This window comes from Gastrolobium bilobum, unplaced genomic scaffold (genome assembly GCF_033153095.1).
Source record: "Gastrolobium bilobum isolate Gb01-03AN ecotype WA unplaced genomic scaffold, APGP_CSIRO_Gbil_v1 utg2810, whole genome shotgun sequence".
NCBI classification, from domain to species: domain Eukaryota; kingdom Viridiplantae; phylum Streptophyta; class Magnoliopsida; order Fabales; family Fabaceae; genus Gastrolobium; species Gastrolobium bilobum.
In genome coordinates, this window is record NW_026895666.1 from 421,732 (window position 1) to 438,080 (window position 16,349).

Consider the following 16,349-nt stretch of genomic DNA (forward strand, 5'->3'; position numbering starts at 1 on the left):
ACCGGTGTGCTTAACCTAAGGTACATTTCTCCCTTTTCGTTATATGCTTAATTTCGGAATAAACTTGCTGTTTCTTTTTGCTCGGAAGCAATTAATGCAACGAATATGCTATTACGTGACTGAAAGGAAGTGAAGATGAAAGAAATTGTAACAATCCAAGTTGGTGATTTTGCCAACTTCGTAGGCTCTCACTTCTGGAACTTTCAGGTTTCGATTCCTATTCATTCTTCCTCTACGTTTATTTACCTTCTTTTATATTAAATGTCAGAATTTGGTTCACTTCATATGCAGTTTGCCTTGTTTTATTTATTTCCAAGTGATGTAAACCCTATTTCCCTCTTTTTTTTTTTTTTTTTTTGTCTCTCCTCACAGTTGAACTTTTTTACTTTAGTGATTATATTTAGCTGAAAGTACTTTTGAGCTGCTCATTGTTTAATTTTAATCATGTAATATTTCATTTGTGTTCAATTGTAAGGATGAGTTGCTTGGTTTGGCTTCGGATCCTCATGCTGATTCTGTCTTCAAGAATCAGGATCTTAACATGGATGTGCTTTATCGTACTGGCGAGGGACAGCAGGTGCAATTTTCTATAGCTGAACTAGCATTCAAGCAATTTTATTTTAAATGGCTTGAAGTATGTTGGTAGAAGATTGAATGAGATCTTGTATTTGGACTTATCTAGTTGGTCTGGTGCTGATGCTATCTAGTGCCTCCATTCCATATGCTATTTCCTGATTTCCTGTTGCGCCAATGCAAATATTATAGTACCAGTTAATTCCGTTGTGTTATTATTAACTGATACTTTAATGTCTAGTTGGCATACTTTTAATGGTGGCAAGGGAAAATGGGGACAGATAATCTGAATCTGTATGTTAGAAGCATTATATCTTCTACCTGTGTTTACACCATTTTTGTTTAAATGTGTGCAGGGCATCCTTACATATACTCCTCGCCTAGTTTCAATAAACTTAAGAGGTATTTAATTTATATATCTTTAAATTATTGAAGAAACGTTTCAGTGTTATTCCTTCTTTCCCTGTTCATAGAATCTATTTGTTAGGCAGCATTGTTTTTCATTAAGTTGATGCCACTGTGTGGTTGCGAAGGATTCATGGTTAGGTTAAATTCAACTGAATTCTAAAAGAGAATACTGATTAAAACAAATTGTATTAGTACATTGTGGGACCAATGTAATTGATGTAAAGGTTAATTAGTAATTGTTTAGATATTGTGATTAGAATCGTCTGAAATCAGGTGATTTATGATAAGTTAATAGGAAAATTGTAAACAATATAAAACAAGATGATTCATACTTCAACATGGGTATAGCTTACTTCGTTCATAGAATCTGAGAAAGAGCAAGAGATTCATCATTAAATTTGGGAAGCATGATACAGTGCTAAAAGCAAAAGACAACTTATTTTCTTGTTATGAACGATAATTTTGTATACTTTATAACCACATGATTGGTAATATTTACTGTGGAGGAGTTTGGAAAGTCTGAACAAAGATTATAAAATACGCAAAGTAACCTATGTTGGTGGTAAATAGTACATATTTGAGATTGTTTATTTTTTATTGAGGAGGACAATTCTAGATGTTCACTTTTGATGTGATTCCCACATACTCAAACTTTTTATGCAGCATGATAGCCTTTCTGCCCTTAAGGAGCTTAAGAAAGCATAATAACTTGCCTGTGGTGTTTCCTTCATTAACTTCAGTTTTTATGACATCCTTGCTACTTCCATTTGCTCTGTGTTAATTATGTCTTCTCTCTTCTGTTAATCTCATGGTGATAGCATGTTTCAATGTAAACTTATTTTAGCATAAGATTAATTGTATAAATTCTTATCTTTTTTATTTTTTTCCTGGTGTAAACATTGTTCCCTCCCATCCCCCTTGTATTCTATTCTTAGGATTTGTTAACCTTTCCAGGATCCCTTGGATCTATGAGTTCACATGGATCATTGTACAAGGAGGTTGATCCCACAACATCAGATGTTGTTACCTGGTGAGAACTTTTAGTCTATGCTTGTCTAATGATGATTTGATGATAAAGAGTAATGAAGAGAATAAAAATTGTAGAGGATTGAAGAAGGCTCGCCGACATGGATATTGTTGGGAATGTTGATTTCTGCTGTGTGAATCTTCTCTCTGCATTATTATCTTTTAGTAAAATGGCAGTGGATTCATTGCATTTCTTTTTAAATATTAGCAATATGGAGACTTCGTATAAGGCTGGTTTAGAATTGTGTTGGCATATTACCTGAAAACTCTGATGGAGTGCAAATCTTCACTACAGAAACACACAAGAAAACTCATATTTAAAAGTATGCATAAAAATAAAAAAATTGGTAAATGTCTACAAGTATCTAACTTTTAAACATTCTGTTGTTCTGTTTACTTGTATCTTTTATTGTTTTTCAACTTTAAACCTTCAAGGTTTTTGAAAATTTGAAATTGTTCTGTCTCCCCCTTTTTTTTGGATAAGAAACCTACTTCATAAGTTATACCTCTCGTGGTCCCTTGGTTTAAATTTATGTTCAAATGTGCTGAATGCCCATAGACCAATGTGCAGGACTGGTAGGGTTTCCACCCAAGCTTCTGAACCTCACAAAAAAAATTTGTTCCTACAAAGACTTTATGGAGAAGAGGAAAATTCGAATATGGTAAATGAGATCAATGGTTCAAAGAATGGTTCTCAGAGTGAGTATCAGGACAAGGATATTATTGACAGTCTAGAAGATGGTGTACGGTTTTGGACAGACTACTCAAAGGTACATTATCACCCCCAGAGTCTATATGAATTAAATGGAGTTTGGGCAGATGCTGAGGAATTTAACAATTATGGAATTGGAAGGGATTCCTTTTCTTGGACTTCACAAGGGGAAGAAATCGGTGAGAGGCTTCGATTTTTCGTTGAAGAGTGTGACCATATTCAGGTAAAAACTATTGCTGCTTTTCGCTTTTTTAATCTTGTAGATGGGTTTGGGGGATATTTCTCATGTATCTTTAACTTCAACCCTTGTAGTGAAACAATGAGTGGAAGCAATATCTTGTGGCATCTGGAATTCATATAAGTTTTCAGTCAATTTGTATTCTTAGTTTTCATTTTTTGTAAGTTCCTTTTCATATATAAGATTGCATTGCTTATGCCTTGAACATGGGAAAAGCCTATATTTAATCAACCAAATTACTCCTTTTCTATGATGAACTCAATATTTCATAAACTCTGGAATAAAACCTGTTAACAGAGGTACAGCAACTGTGATTCTGTAAAAGTATGCTAACATAACAATGTCGTCTCACAATTCAAGGACCTACTTTATGACTAGATATCATAGTGTTAGTGGATATGTTTCTTTCTTGTTTGGCTTTATAAATTTTGGTGCCAGATTTTCAGATTGATGGTATGATTAGTATTGGGTATTTATAACTTAAAATATGTAGTGTTTTGATCTTAGCCTGGCCATCAGGTTCTAAAAAAATTCATTTTGGTATGTTGTGCCTTAAATTTTGGCAGGGATTTCAATTTGTTGTTGATGACTCTGGAGGTTTCTCTGCTGTGGCTGCTGAATTTTTAGAGAATATTGTAGATGAATATACAAATACTCCTGTCTTGTTGTATGCCGTTCAAGGTTCTGGTTCATGCGCAAGTCTTCAGAGCAGGAAACGTACAATCTTAGAGGATCTTCATGATGCTATATCTTTTTCAAGACTATCATCTTACTCTAAACTTATTGTGCCCGTTGGTCTGCCCTCCTTAAGTAAAAGTAATAATCTTTGTAAGGCAGAATTTATTATGTTAGGCAACTCAATAGCCCTTCCTTGATAACAGGGAGCAAGCACTGATGCTTAACATGCTAATACTTTACTAATTTAAATGGCAGATGTCATTGATGGTCTTGAATTGTGTTTTGCTTTGTTCTAGTGCCTGTTTAGGAGCTCTTATTTTTAGCTTTTTATCTTCTTATAAGCAGAAGTTTAGCCAAACATAATTTTACAAAAGCTCTTATCATAAAAATAGCTTTTTTTTATAATAAAGAAAAAAGTTAAAAGTTCCCAGAAGGAGCTTTTTTTAAGATGTATGTCAGCTTTTTGGAGTTCTCACATTTATTTTTCAATCATACCCTTATTCTAAACTTTCATTTATAAATTTTATCATTTACCCTAAAAGCAAATCTTTTCATCTCTCTCCCTTCAAAACTATAAGCTCTTTTTTAAAAGTAGCTATTAGCTTAAATAAAAGATGTGCCAAATAGGTTCCTAATATTGATTCAATTTCCCTGATTGATGTCAAATCTTGCTGATGCATAAATTATAGATTTCAGCACTCTTACTCAATTTACTGAACCTTCTTTTGACGTCTTTATTCTGGACTAAGTTTCAATTTTCATCTAATTTCATAGGTAAAGCTTCTAAGTTCCTCCACATTGAAGATGAGAAGCATTATCACTCTAGTGCAGTTTATGCTGCTGCACTACACTCCATTAGTCTTCCTTTCCGAATGGTACCAATTGGGCCTACTACAGATGCATGTTCTGTTTCTGGGGCTGTGGATGTTCATGGAGTCATACAAATGTTATCAGGTCAAGGAAGGCAGAATATGGTGTCAGTTCTGGATGTTGCCATGCCAGCACCTGCTTTTACTGGTACATGTGAATAATAATTTGAGTTAATCATGATAAGTAATGTATTTGATTGATCTTATTCTTGAATGTCAGGGGGACAGAATGAACTGTCTTTCTTAGAGAATTTGCAGCCGTTGACCCCACAAATATCAGAGGATATTGAAGACATGCAAGCTATTGAATACATGACAGTCCATGGAGCTCTTGCATCAGGTATTGGCTATATAGAAATTAATTAATTAATTTTGTCTTGTATGTTTTTTCTTTTCTTAGTCTTCTAAACTTACTTAAGCAGTATTTGTCACTTCAATGTTTTGGTCCATATCTAATTAGCGTATTGGTTTAATTTAGTATATAGTAGATTCTCTAGATCTCAACCGTACTATTCTGACTAAGGCTTATTGTGAAACAACAGATTTTAGGATATTTATCACTTGTAAGCGAGTGAATCATTGGAGGCAGCAAAGCAAAATATACGTCCCATAGATAAAATAAAAATAAAAAGATATGTTATACATGTTTTGTGGATTTGAATAGAGAACAATTATATAAATATAGGTTTGAACTGAAGACAAGACAACTACCAAGTTCTATCATGAAACGTATAATAATACAATTGCTTTTCTTCTATATTCTGAATGAACTAAGGGATGAATTATCACATAGTATTGTGCTGCAATATAGCGTAACAAGGATGTTTGGTCCTCTGTGTTTGCTCTTTTAAAAATCCACTGGTGGTATCCAAGACAATGATTGAGATGTTGGCTTCTTGTTTTAATAGATTAGCAGTTTCAGGTATTTTTTTGGTATTCATTATGTTGTGGATCTCTCTCCTAGTTATATTAGCAAAGATCCATGGATTTGCGAAGACTTAGTTGTTTATCTAACTTCAATACAATATATACTACTATTTAGTTAAAAAGATAAGCCCGCTTGTTGTTTGAAGAGGTTTTTATTTTTATTTTTTAAAATTCTTTAAAGTTGGTTCTGGACCACTCTTGTTGATGTAGTGAAATTAGTAATGGTGCTTGGAAGAAATGCAGCGTTAATGATAAAAGATAAGTGAGATAACCACTTGTTTTCCCTCTTTTTAGTTTTATGTTTTCAACATCATTTGAAGACAGGAGAATCTCACAGAAAACGTTTATGATCACTATTTTGACTTGCTTGAACAAGATCTTAACTAGTGCAAATTTGGTGTATAGTAGATCCTTCATAAGCATAGTTGTGTGAAGTGATCTACAGGAATTATCAACTTGTCCCTATTTAGTCCTATTTTTCTCTTGTTGCTTCCCCATGTTCTGTCCTCTGCATGATTATTTGTCTCAATACTTCACTGTTTTGGTTGAATAGGTGGTCACCCCGCTTCAGTTTCTGAAGTAAAGGATACAGTTGATGCTGCTTTTCAACGTGCCAATACAAGGCCAATGTTCTGTCATCTTTCTGTTGCTCTTTGTCCCCTGCCTATTCCCTTGCCTTTTCCATCAATCTTTGGGAACCATGTCGGCCAGCACGGAGAATTGATGGGTGGTCAAATGACCAATTCTTCATCTAGAGGATCCCTTGACGTCCATTCCATCCCCATGGCTGCTAGATTACGTTCCAGCAGTGTTGTCTTACCTCTTTTGGAGCGTAAATTGCAAAATCTTCACCGGTTTGGAATTGAGCGAGGAGCAGCTGGGACAGAGTTGCTTAGGAGTTGGGGCTTCGGAAAGGAAGAATTGGAGGAAATGGAAGAGATGTTATCTAAAATGGTTGCGACATTAAGTCCTCCTCAGATGTCATCTGATTCAGACTAGAAGACATAAGTTGTTCTTGATTCCCAGAAAAAGAAAAAGAAAACATTCGGCCTTGTTCGAGTGTCAGGCTTTTTGTTGGTTAATGCCCCAAAACCAACATAGTTGTTTTGTTTTTAAGTACGAGAGGTTTTCGAGGTATCATCTTTGTCATCGATTTTTTTTTTTTAAAGTCTTGTAACATATCACTTAAATTTGAAAGTATAGTTTCTCTTGTTTGCAATATTTGGGGGGGTCTTCTGGTCTGCTTAAAAGGATTTGGCTAACTTCATGTTCATCTTCACCAATGCACGGTTAAAATGGAATGCAATATTTATGAAGGAAACTATGAAATCTAATTTATGGTATTCTTGATATAATAATAATAATATTATCTTTTTATAGTTAAGCAGAGAAATTCTTACATTAATTTAATAAAAAAATAAAATTGAAATTCAGTAAAAAAAAAAACGTAAGGTTTAAATAAAATATTTAAATATGTTTAATTAGCTCAACAAAAGCTTTTTTTCTATGAATTCACCTAACGTGATTATTTTATTTAGTATAATTTATAGACTGTAGATTTATTTATTCAAAAATTTTATTTTAATTTAGATCAAATATAAAAATCAACAACACTGAAACTAAAAGAGAATAAAATAATTTAAATGTATCTTATTTCATATTTATTTTTCAAATTCTGTCTATACTAAAAATCGTAATATGCAGGAATCAATCGCAGGACAAATTACTAGCAGCTGTCGCTTCGTAAAAACGAACAAACTGGGGTGCTATCTTGGTTCAATTATCAAGCATGGCAGAACAACAAAAAGTCATTTCACAGACATTATGGACAAGGTCAGAAAAAGGCTAGATGGTTGGAAACACCAATGTTTATCATTTGCAGGAAGGGTTACTCTAGCTCGATCAGTTTTGTCTGCCAGAAGCTTTGTGGGTCCAAGTTCTAAAGGCAAATACGGTCGAAACGTGGATCTACGAAGGAGCATCAGTGTGAAGAGTAATGATTCTCCACTTTGGAAAGCATTTGGAAAATGTTGGCATAAGTTTCTTCAACGAATGCGCTGGGAAGTGGAAGATGGAGGTTCAGTGAATTTCTGGCAAGATAACTGGTTGGATTTGCATAGTCCACTTTGTTATAAGGCAAAGAGGGGCATCCCATTGGAGGACCAAAACAAGAGCATCAGGGATTGGGCACTTACGAACTTAAGCTATGGGTGGAGGAGACTCGAAGCGGAGTGGATAGACATCTCTTTGGTTACATGTTGGTCGTTATGGATGTGGAGGAATCGCACTATCCACGAAGCAGACTTCACATACCCAACACAACCTCAGGAACATATAATGGTCTACATTCATGATGTGGCAAGAGCAAGGAACAGATGTGACATAAGGAGTACAGACCTTTCTATACCAGTTGTAACACCCTATTGGAAGCCCCCAGAGGATGGTTGGATCAAACTGAACTTTGATGGAGCTTGTAATAGTGAAGATAGGGCGGCGAGTTGCGGTGGACTACTGAGGGACACCAATGGTGTTTGGATTGTAGGATATGCAGTTTTTCTGGGATATACCAATCCCCTTGATGCTGAGCTCAATGGAATACTTCTAGGCATGCAGGTGGCTTGGGAGGCAGGTGTGAGGAGGCTCGTAGTGGAAGGGGATGCTACAAATGCTTTAGCAATCTTGGACAGAAGTGGTGCAACAGCAAGAGGCTCTACAATGGTAAAAGAGATATGTGAGTGGCTAAAGAAGGATCGGGAGATAAAGAAAAGTTATTCCCCTCCTCAAAATAATGATTGTGCTCATTTGCTCTGCACTATCTGATGTTCGAGAAATGAGAATTACAAAGGAACCACCTCTTCACGTGAGGCATAGGGATGCTGTTAGAGGCTCGGGATGGAATAAATCTTTGGTACTAATGCTATATCAAGATTCAGTGCATCTCATCAATGAGAGCAATACACATCAGAACAGAAGAGAGAAAAAAAATTTGACAGAAAAAAATAAAATTAGCTGACATGTAATATTTTTGTTGGTGGGATGCCTTAAATCTTTAGTACAGCAGTAGTACCAAAGATTTATTCTTAGAGACGGTAGAGGTATCTCCACCCCTGCATAGTTTTTTTCCCCCTGTTTATTGGGCTAGTGCGCTCCTATTGTACAAAAAAAATAAAAAAATAAAAACTCGTAATCCAAATGTTTCTAAGTTTACGACCTCTGGTTGCCCTCAATTTCTTTTGGACCGACCTCTCAATAGCTTATCTGCCTTTGTGACTTACCCACCTTTTCAACTGTAAATACAAGTATGACCAGCTTTTTTTTATAATCCTAATTAATGACCAACATTTTGACCTAACCCAGACCTGAATGACCGATCCTATCCCAATGGGTTACCTGCATTCAACCGATCTTTCGTGGCCCAAGTTCTTTTATGTAATGGCTTGGACGATAGTCAATCAATCCTTGATTTTTTGCAAAGATTGAAAAATAAAAATAAAAATCACATTCCTCTTTCATTGCAATGATGAGGTAGTGCACCCACCAAATGTACCACTTTTTACCTTTTATATATAGTAAGGAGTTCAGTTCATTACACTTTATTTACACATTAACTTAGACGTTAGGGTACCTCTTTCCAAGTATATATTATCGCGGCACTTGACCAAGCAAGAAGACCTCAAACGTGAAGAATCCTGTAAAAAAAATTTATGCCATCTTATTTTTCGCTTTCCATAAAAATCCTAAAACTTGTTCTGAAACAGGAAAAAGTTTTGAATTTCTCTCGGCCTGTTTGTGACAAAGAAGCGAAAAAGCAATGTTCGTTTTTCTTTTCGTTGGTTTGTTCACCTTCCAGATAAATGTGTGTTTCACGAATGAATGATATCAACCGAAACTATTATTGGTGTCAGACCCACAAGCAAATGAAATGACCTTTATAACCTCCACCTTGTCATGTAAATGTGAAACTCTTATAAAATGCGGATCCACCAAAGTTTAAGATTCCCCGACAACATCAAACCATTGGGCGTATTCTAGATTCTCAGTCTGACCCTCGCGGGGCTATATATAAGCTATATTTTTTATTTATTTTTTGTTAAGAGGGATTTTGTCATCCCAATTTTTTATTTTCACTTCAGTCCAATCCATCCCTTTGACTTTTGAATAAGACATCAAATAATACATGATTCATCCATCCGTAAATAAGATACTGTACTGTTCTTTCCTTTCCTTGGTGCTTGGGCGCCATCTCTTCCAATTAGATAGCATCAGAATTCCCCTGGCGGAGTCGATTCCAAATAATTAGACGTAAATCAAATAATGATAGCTTGTGAATATATACTAGAGTGCATTCTTTAATATAATGATGTCATTTGAGAGGATCATAATTATTTATGGTTAAAAAATATTGGGATCGAGAATAATAAAATTGCCACCGTTGATTTATTTATGAAATGGTTAGAATCCTATTACATAATATTGTCTTGTTAAATAATAAATGAGAAGATTCACTCCGCTTGAGAACCCTTACACAGGGAGACCATGGTGCCACATGTGTTAGCACTATGTGAGTATAACTGTATAAGTTGGTCCACTAGGGAGACTGTCACATATACCCTACACCATAAAACCTAAATTATGTATTTACTTGAGTAAATACCTAAGAAACATTAGTACAGACAACAATTGAAAAAATCTCCTTTAGTGCAATAAAGGGCATCACATCCCAATTAATTATGAATAATTTGGTATTATTTATGGGATTGATTATATTTACCATCATTTTAGGCTTATCACTCTTACTACTTGTTTGGTTACCGTCGAATCAACTTAAAATTAACAATTGAAAAAGAGAAAAAATTAACTACCGTTAATTTCAAATTGATCAAACGGTAATCAAACATGTAGAAAGAGTGATAAATCTAAAATGATGATAAGTATAACCTTCCCCATTAATTATAAGTATCAACCATTATAGATAATTGACTTTGTAATTATAAATGATTACTTTTTATATTTATGGAGTCGAATTATGGGTGATTAATTTTATATTTACAAGTAATTAATTTATTTTGTATTATGCTATCGATTTATGGATTATTGATACGGAACCTGGTATATTCCAAATTTTGTTCATTCAAATAGTCTCTTTAATAAACTCCGTTCTCTCCGATTTATAACACATGATAGCTTGTTTGAGTAATATTTAGCAACAACAAAAAAAATACTTTTTTTCCGTTGATCCATAAATACATAATCAATCAATGATTGATGCCCATAATTATTACTCAATTATAAATAATGATTGATTGGAACAATTAATTAGAATGTGATCCCCTGTAACTTTTATGTGAGATTTCTTTAGTTTTATTGCCTTTTTGGTGTTAATTATTTTTAGATATTTATTCGATTAAATGGCTCGGGAGTCTCGCTCGCTAACCCAACCAGAGTTAAGGTATTGAAATGTAGCACCGTGATGGTGTTGGTGGGTTAAATATGATCAAACTAAATAATTTAAAAAATATACTATTTTATTATTTTTTAAAAAATATATATTATATTAACAAAAAAGCCGGTGCCAATTTAACCAAGTTATTGAGCATTTAAGCGTGAATGGAGATGTGAGTAAGAATAGAAATAAATGGATAAAGTAAAAATCTTATTAAAAAAGATTTCTACACCTAATATGTTTAGATTTTAGATCAGATATCATATAAGTCTAAAGGTACAGTTTGTCACTTAACCGTTAATAAACTTCTTCCCATAATTTTGATCTGAGCTTCCCCTAGCCTATAACAGAAACTCAAGGCATGTTTGCCACTTAGCCATTAATAAATGGGTTAATAATTTCTACAGCTAGATAAATTTCTCTACGGTCAACACTTATAATTATATACTTTCGAAAATACATAGTTATAAAAAAATTTATCTCTTTTCAAATTCTTGTGTTGCTGACTTATAGAGAGAAGCGAAAAAATAAATTTAATATTATAGTTATATATTACTCGGAGCATATATTTATAAATGGTGATTACAGAGTAACTGTAAAAATTATTAAACTTAATAAATTTCTTCTCATATTTTTGGTTTGACCTTCCCTTAGCCTAACAGAGACATCAAGGCATCATAACCAATAAAAAATAACGAGAATAATTACAGATTAGTGAAATGAAAATTGAAAAAGTCAGTGTTATGAAGTGCTTGACCGCTCATGCAGTAGAGTATCTACTGCCTGCCTAGAAACAAACATTTTAATTTTTTTCATGATTTTTATTTAAAATAATTGCACATCTCAAAATATATTCAATTACATAGCGTTTTGTATCATTTCCCATTTGAAAGAGCAAATCAAGCACATGTGGCATCAAAGTCAACTAACGAAATCTGTGAGCAGCCCCCCACGGTTGACTGATAACGGATTCCAAAACAGTATATATACAAAATAAAAGAACTATTATATTTGACGAGAAGGCACTCATCAATTGATTTCATACAATCTTAATGAAAATAAAAATAAAAATCTGTAATTTTTATTTGGTCAACTTCCCTGAAATTTTCGACTACGAAACATTGTCGGTTGTGTACAAATCACTCGATAAAATGTTGCGATGCCGTAAAGCTGTATTTCTTTGAAGTGTTTATGTGCTATTTTTGACTTTATGAGCTGCATCTATTTAAAAAAATAAAAAAATAGGGTTTGGAGCAACCGACGAAGATATAGAATAAGATTTCCAAGACGCAAATGAGATCATAACTTTTATACTACTTGCTAAACACGAACAATGCACCAGAACTTCTACACATTCCAGTGTAAAAGGACTGGTTATGGTAAGCAAAATTTATAGGGAGTTGTGCACTTTAGCAAAATCTGAAACAAAGTTACATGTTAGGGTGTTGTCATTTTCTAGAGATTAGTCAATTTTTTTTATTGGAGACCCACGTTACTTGTGAAATTTTACAAGTATCAATCTTGATGTAACATAAAGTACATTTTTAAATGAAAAAAATCACATGCATTAATCTTTAGGAGTCTGTCGATGAACCTACAAAATATTGGTGGTGCCTATATATTTATTTGTTACTTATTCCAAAATTTATCTAATAGTGATGGCTTAAATTGCCCGATCGCTGGTATGCTTGACTCTTAAACACATTAGATGATATATCCTCAAAAAATAAATAAAAATACATTAGATGAATTAAAATTATAAAATATTATCGGGATACATTCACGTTCTAATGGTCGAGTTGATAATAAGTAATTACATTGTCCTCAATCTAATTCTGAAAATAGTTCTTATGCATGCAAAATCTTCTGACTTTTGCCTAGTGGAGCCAACTCAGAAACTAGAAGGAAATTTTGTTTTTTTGTTTATTTTTTAATACATTTGAGAATTAAACACAGCACCTATTACCCACCATCCACCCCCTCACCACTAGACTATAGCCTAGTGCCTTAGAAACTTTGATTCTTAACACAACGTTTTTTGTTTTATATATCTATGATCTAGATGCAAAGAAGAGAAACAGAGTAGTTTAGCCAAAAATGCTAAAGAAATTAAAAAGGAATATTTCCTGTAGTACGGAAGATGTATGTTTTAGCTGTAAATTTCAGTGTGTCAAACAAAACCTAAAAAAGTGGCTTTTAACATCCAAAAATTAAGAGTACAAATATCTGCGGCTTCAATTTGTAGTATTGCACTGTATATAGAACCCAATAATTCTATATATTGTGTTTGCTTACATTAATTTGTTTATCACTTTCCATATATTAAACAAGCATCCACAAAACTGACTGTCTTGTATTACCCCAATTGAATCATCACCGATATAATTGTCCCCAGTATTTACAGCTAAACTATAGAAATGGTTTGACAAATAAGATGGAGCTAATAATTAAAGCCTTCAAAAACTTTCTGGATTCTGATTTACAATTCAGTTTTTGACAAAAAGAAAAGAGATAAAACATAGCTACTGCTATAAATTAATTAAAAAAAAAAAACTCCAAGATCAGTGAAGATCTTACTTTTTCAATTATGCCTACCAAGCAAAACAATGCGGATTAATGAATCTCACATATGCTTTACCCCACTTTCTCTTTCTATCCATTTGTATCCGGCAGGTAAGAACTGCAGAAGAGGGACAAAGAAAGGTAGGTATATTAACAGATGTCTAATGCATAAAATGTTAACGAAGACATGCAAATTCTATATAAAGGATTTGAATAGCCACCGGAATTCAATGTATATAGCCAAAGAATGATGCAACCATTATAGACATGCATGTTTATAAATCCTTTAAATCAATGCATGGCACATAAAGGTCACCATGTTCTCTAATATTATTCATTTACTTTAAAGTAATTATGGACTGACATCTTTCTATTGGACGAACCCTTTTCATTTATCCAACTAAACACAAGATGAACTTATTCGAAACAATAAATCTTCATGGCACAAATCATTATAAAAATGCTTTTCAATCTTAGTATTGTAGGTCTCAAGACAAAAAACTAGAATATGCTGCGATTACTATTTAAGGATGCCGCAGAAGCAGACCAAACCTGTTGCCCGCAATTGGATATATCTTGTATTTTATACCAACTTTTTTTGGCTGGCATGTCGGTTTCCACAAAATCCCTTTCAGAAGATACAAAGCTTATGATATCTTTCATTAGGTAAACATGAGCAATCGCAATGAGGCTAATGTTATTGTTCGAACAAAATGCTAATCTGATTGCTAAGGCTATCTTGAATTGATAGATTACCAAATTCCTGGGACACCCGTACAGGCACCTTACTTGACTTGAGAGCATAATATGGGTTATTTATAATATTTCCTCCTACATATGTAAATTTCCTTTTGATACTCAGCATGATATTTCAACTTGACAGATAAATCAGTAGAATATGCTGTGCAGGCAAATCCAATGTGACCACTTACTGTTCTATATGTGCTCATAATTGATGAAAACCAGACCAGAGGTCTGTCATTGTGAAAAGACCGTTCCCCTAACCGACCCTTTGCTTACTACTGCGAGCACTGATATTAGCTTTCTACCAAACTAGATTCCCCACTCCCCGGTTATGAAAAAAGTAGCTAATAATTACAATCACATACGCAAAATCATGGGAATCATTCATAAATTCAAATCACCAAGTATTAGGAAAACCCACGTAAACAGGCCTACATCAAGAGACATAATAATTTAACAGAAGAAGAAAAGAAAAAACAAAAAGGGAAAATCCACAATAGATAGCAAGGGGACCAGAACAACATACCTAGGCTGAAAATTGTTTTGAGGAAAAAGCGGAAAGGCGTAAGAGCTGCAAAATTGGAAATCAACAAGATGGACCGACACTCCTACACTCCTCGCTTTCCGACTGTTGCTGGTGGTGGTGGGGCAGTTGTGACTGATGGGTTTGTTGTTGCGCTTGCTTCTGCTGCGGAGGAAGCAGTAGCTGAGCCTGAAGTGGAAGGTGGTGAGGATGGGGTTCTCCTTGCTGTGGTTGCTGCATATGGTAACTGTTGTCGAAGGATCCCAAAGCCAATGACGGAGACAACTGATCAGCCGTTGCAGCAGAAGCTGGGGACACATGGCTGAACCCACCACCACCAGAAGAAACGGAACCCACATCGAACCCACCACTGAACCTCAGGAATTCTTGCTGCTGTTGATGCTCGTAACTCCTGAACATCTCCTGCTGCTCTCTTGCGGCCACAGCCGCAGCCATTTGCTGAGCTTCCAAGATCTGATGCTGCGGCGGCTGAGGGTCGCGAATCACCAACTGGCCTCCGTGCACAGATGGCATGTTGCCGTTATAAGGGTAAAGGGAGGAGGCAATAGCGTTGTTGGGGTGATGTTGTAGAATGGTGGTGGGCATGCCCTGCATAGCCTGGGGTCCAATATAGGTTGCGAGTTCCTTCTTGGCATTATTGAGTTCCACCTGGATCTGCCTGAGCTTGTGTTGGAGGACCGAGATGAGGCCCACGCAACCGTAGACGGGGTCCCTAAGGCGGGCCTCCGCCTCATAAGCAAGGGACTTGACTGCGTCGTCTCGCTGCGCAGCGTTGAGCTCGTTCAGCAGCTTGGCCACGTTGCTGGCGCCGAAAACCTTGTGCACGTAAGCAAACCTCTGAGGGTTGTCCGGTGGAAAGTACGGTGCGTACACGCACTCTTGCGTGCACTTCCGCCGCAGAAACTTGCACGCTGCGCACGGTGAATTCGATGATGACATTTTTTTTCCGATCTCTCTCCTCCCTCACTCACCGAAGCAACTCCTGCTGTTAATTAAATCATCAAATAATATTAAATCAAACCCCTAATAAAAATCAGTACTATGATTTCTCTTTCTTCAGACGAGCGATCTAATTAATATCTTGCTTTCACAACCCTGCAGTACCATGATTTCAATTTTCTACAAACAAACAAACAAGAGAGAGAGTCAAACGGAGATAATAATAATTAAATAACAGTAGCCGATAAATAAATAGAATGCATGGAAATTAAGGAATCATAGAGGTAAATCCGTAAATGAAATTGATGATTCAACGAAGCTTCATGTACGATTCATGATCGTGGATTAAAAAAAATAACACTTAAATTATTAAACTAATCTAGGTCATTAAAAGCGTGTCCTAATCCTTTTTTGACAAGAAATTAACCGACACGAAAATGAGGCAATAAACGATGATTGCCATTTCCAATCACGCTACAGAAAAAAAAAATTAGATACGAAAATAAATAATATTGGCACAGGAAGAAGAATGATGTCAAAATATTGAAATGCTAAAAAACCTCAGCGAAAACCAAAAGATGATGAAAAAGGAAGTTAAACCGGTAGATCTGGATATGGCTATGTTTGCGTGCTGGTGAAGTTTGAAGGTACCAAAGATAAATCGAAAGGTTGCGGCGGAGAAAGAA

The 16,349-nt window shown here is 35.0% G+C and overlaps 2 protein-coding genes across 2 annotated transcripts; one reads left to right on the plus strand and one right to left on the minus strand.

The window, feature by feature from the left end:
* Positions 1 to 6,657, plus strand: LOC133288041 (uncharacterized). The gene is made up of 9 exons (XM_061485740.1): positions 1 to 207; positions 476 to 577; positions 930 to 975; positions 1,936 to 2,011; positions 2,579 to 2,942; positions 3,524 to 3,773; positions 4,410 to 4,652; positions 4,725 to 4,844; positions 5,985 to 6,657. The coding sequence occupies exons 1-9, from the start codon at positions 136 to 138 to the stop codon at positions 6,428 to 6,430; spliced, it is 1,719 nt and encodes a 572-aa protein (XP_061341724.1). The 5' UTR covers positions 1 to 135; the 3' UTR covers positions 6,431 to 6,657.
* An 8,109-nt stretch (positions 6,658 to 14,766) lies between these two features.
* On the minus strand, positions 14,767 to 15,663 carry LOC133287706 (LOB domain-containing protein 36). Its single transcript, XM_061485370.1, has one exon. The coding sequence runs from the start codon at positions 15,661 to 15,663 to the stop codon at positions 14,767 to 14,769; it is 897 nt and encodes a 298-aa protein (XP_061341354.1).
* Positions 15,664 to 16,349: the final 686 nt, after the last annotated feature.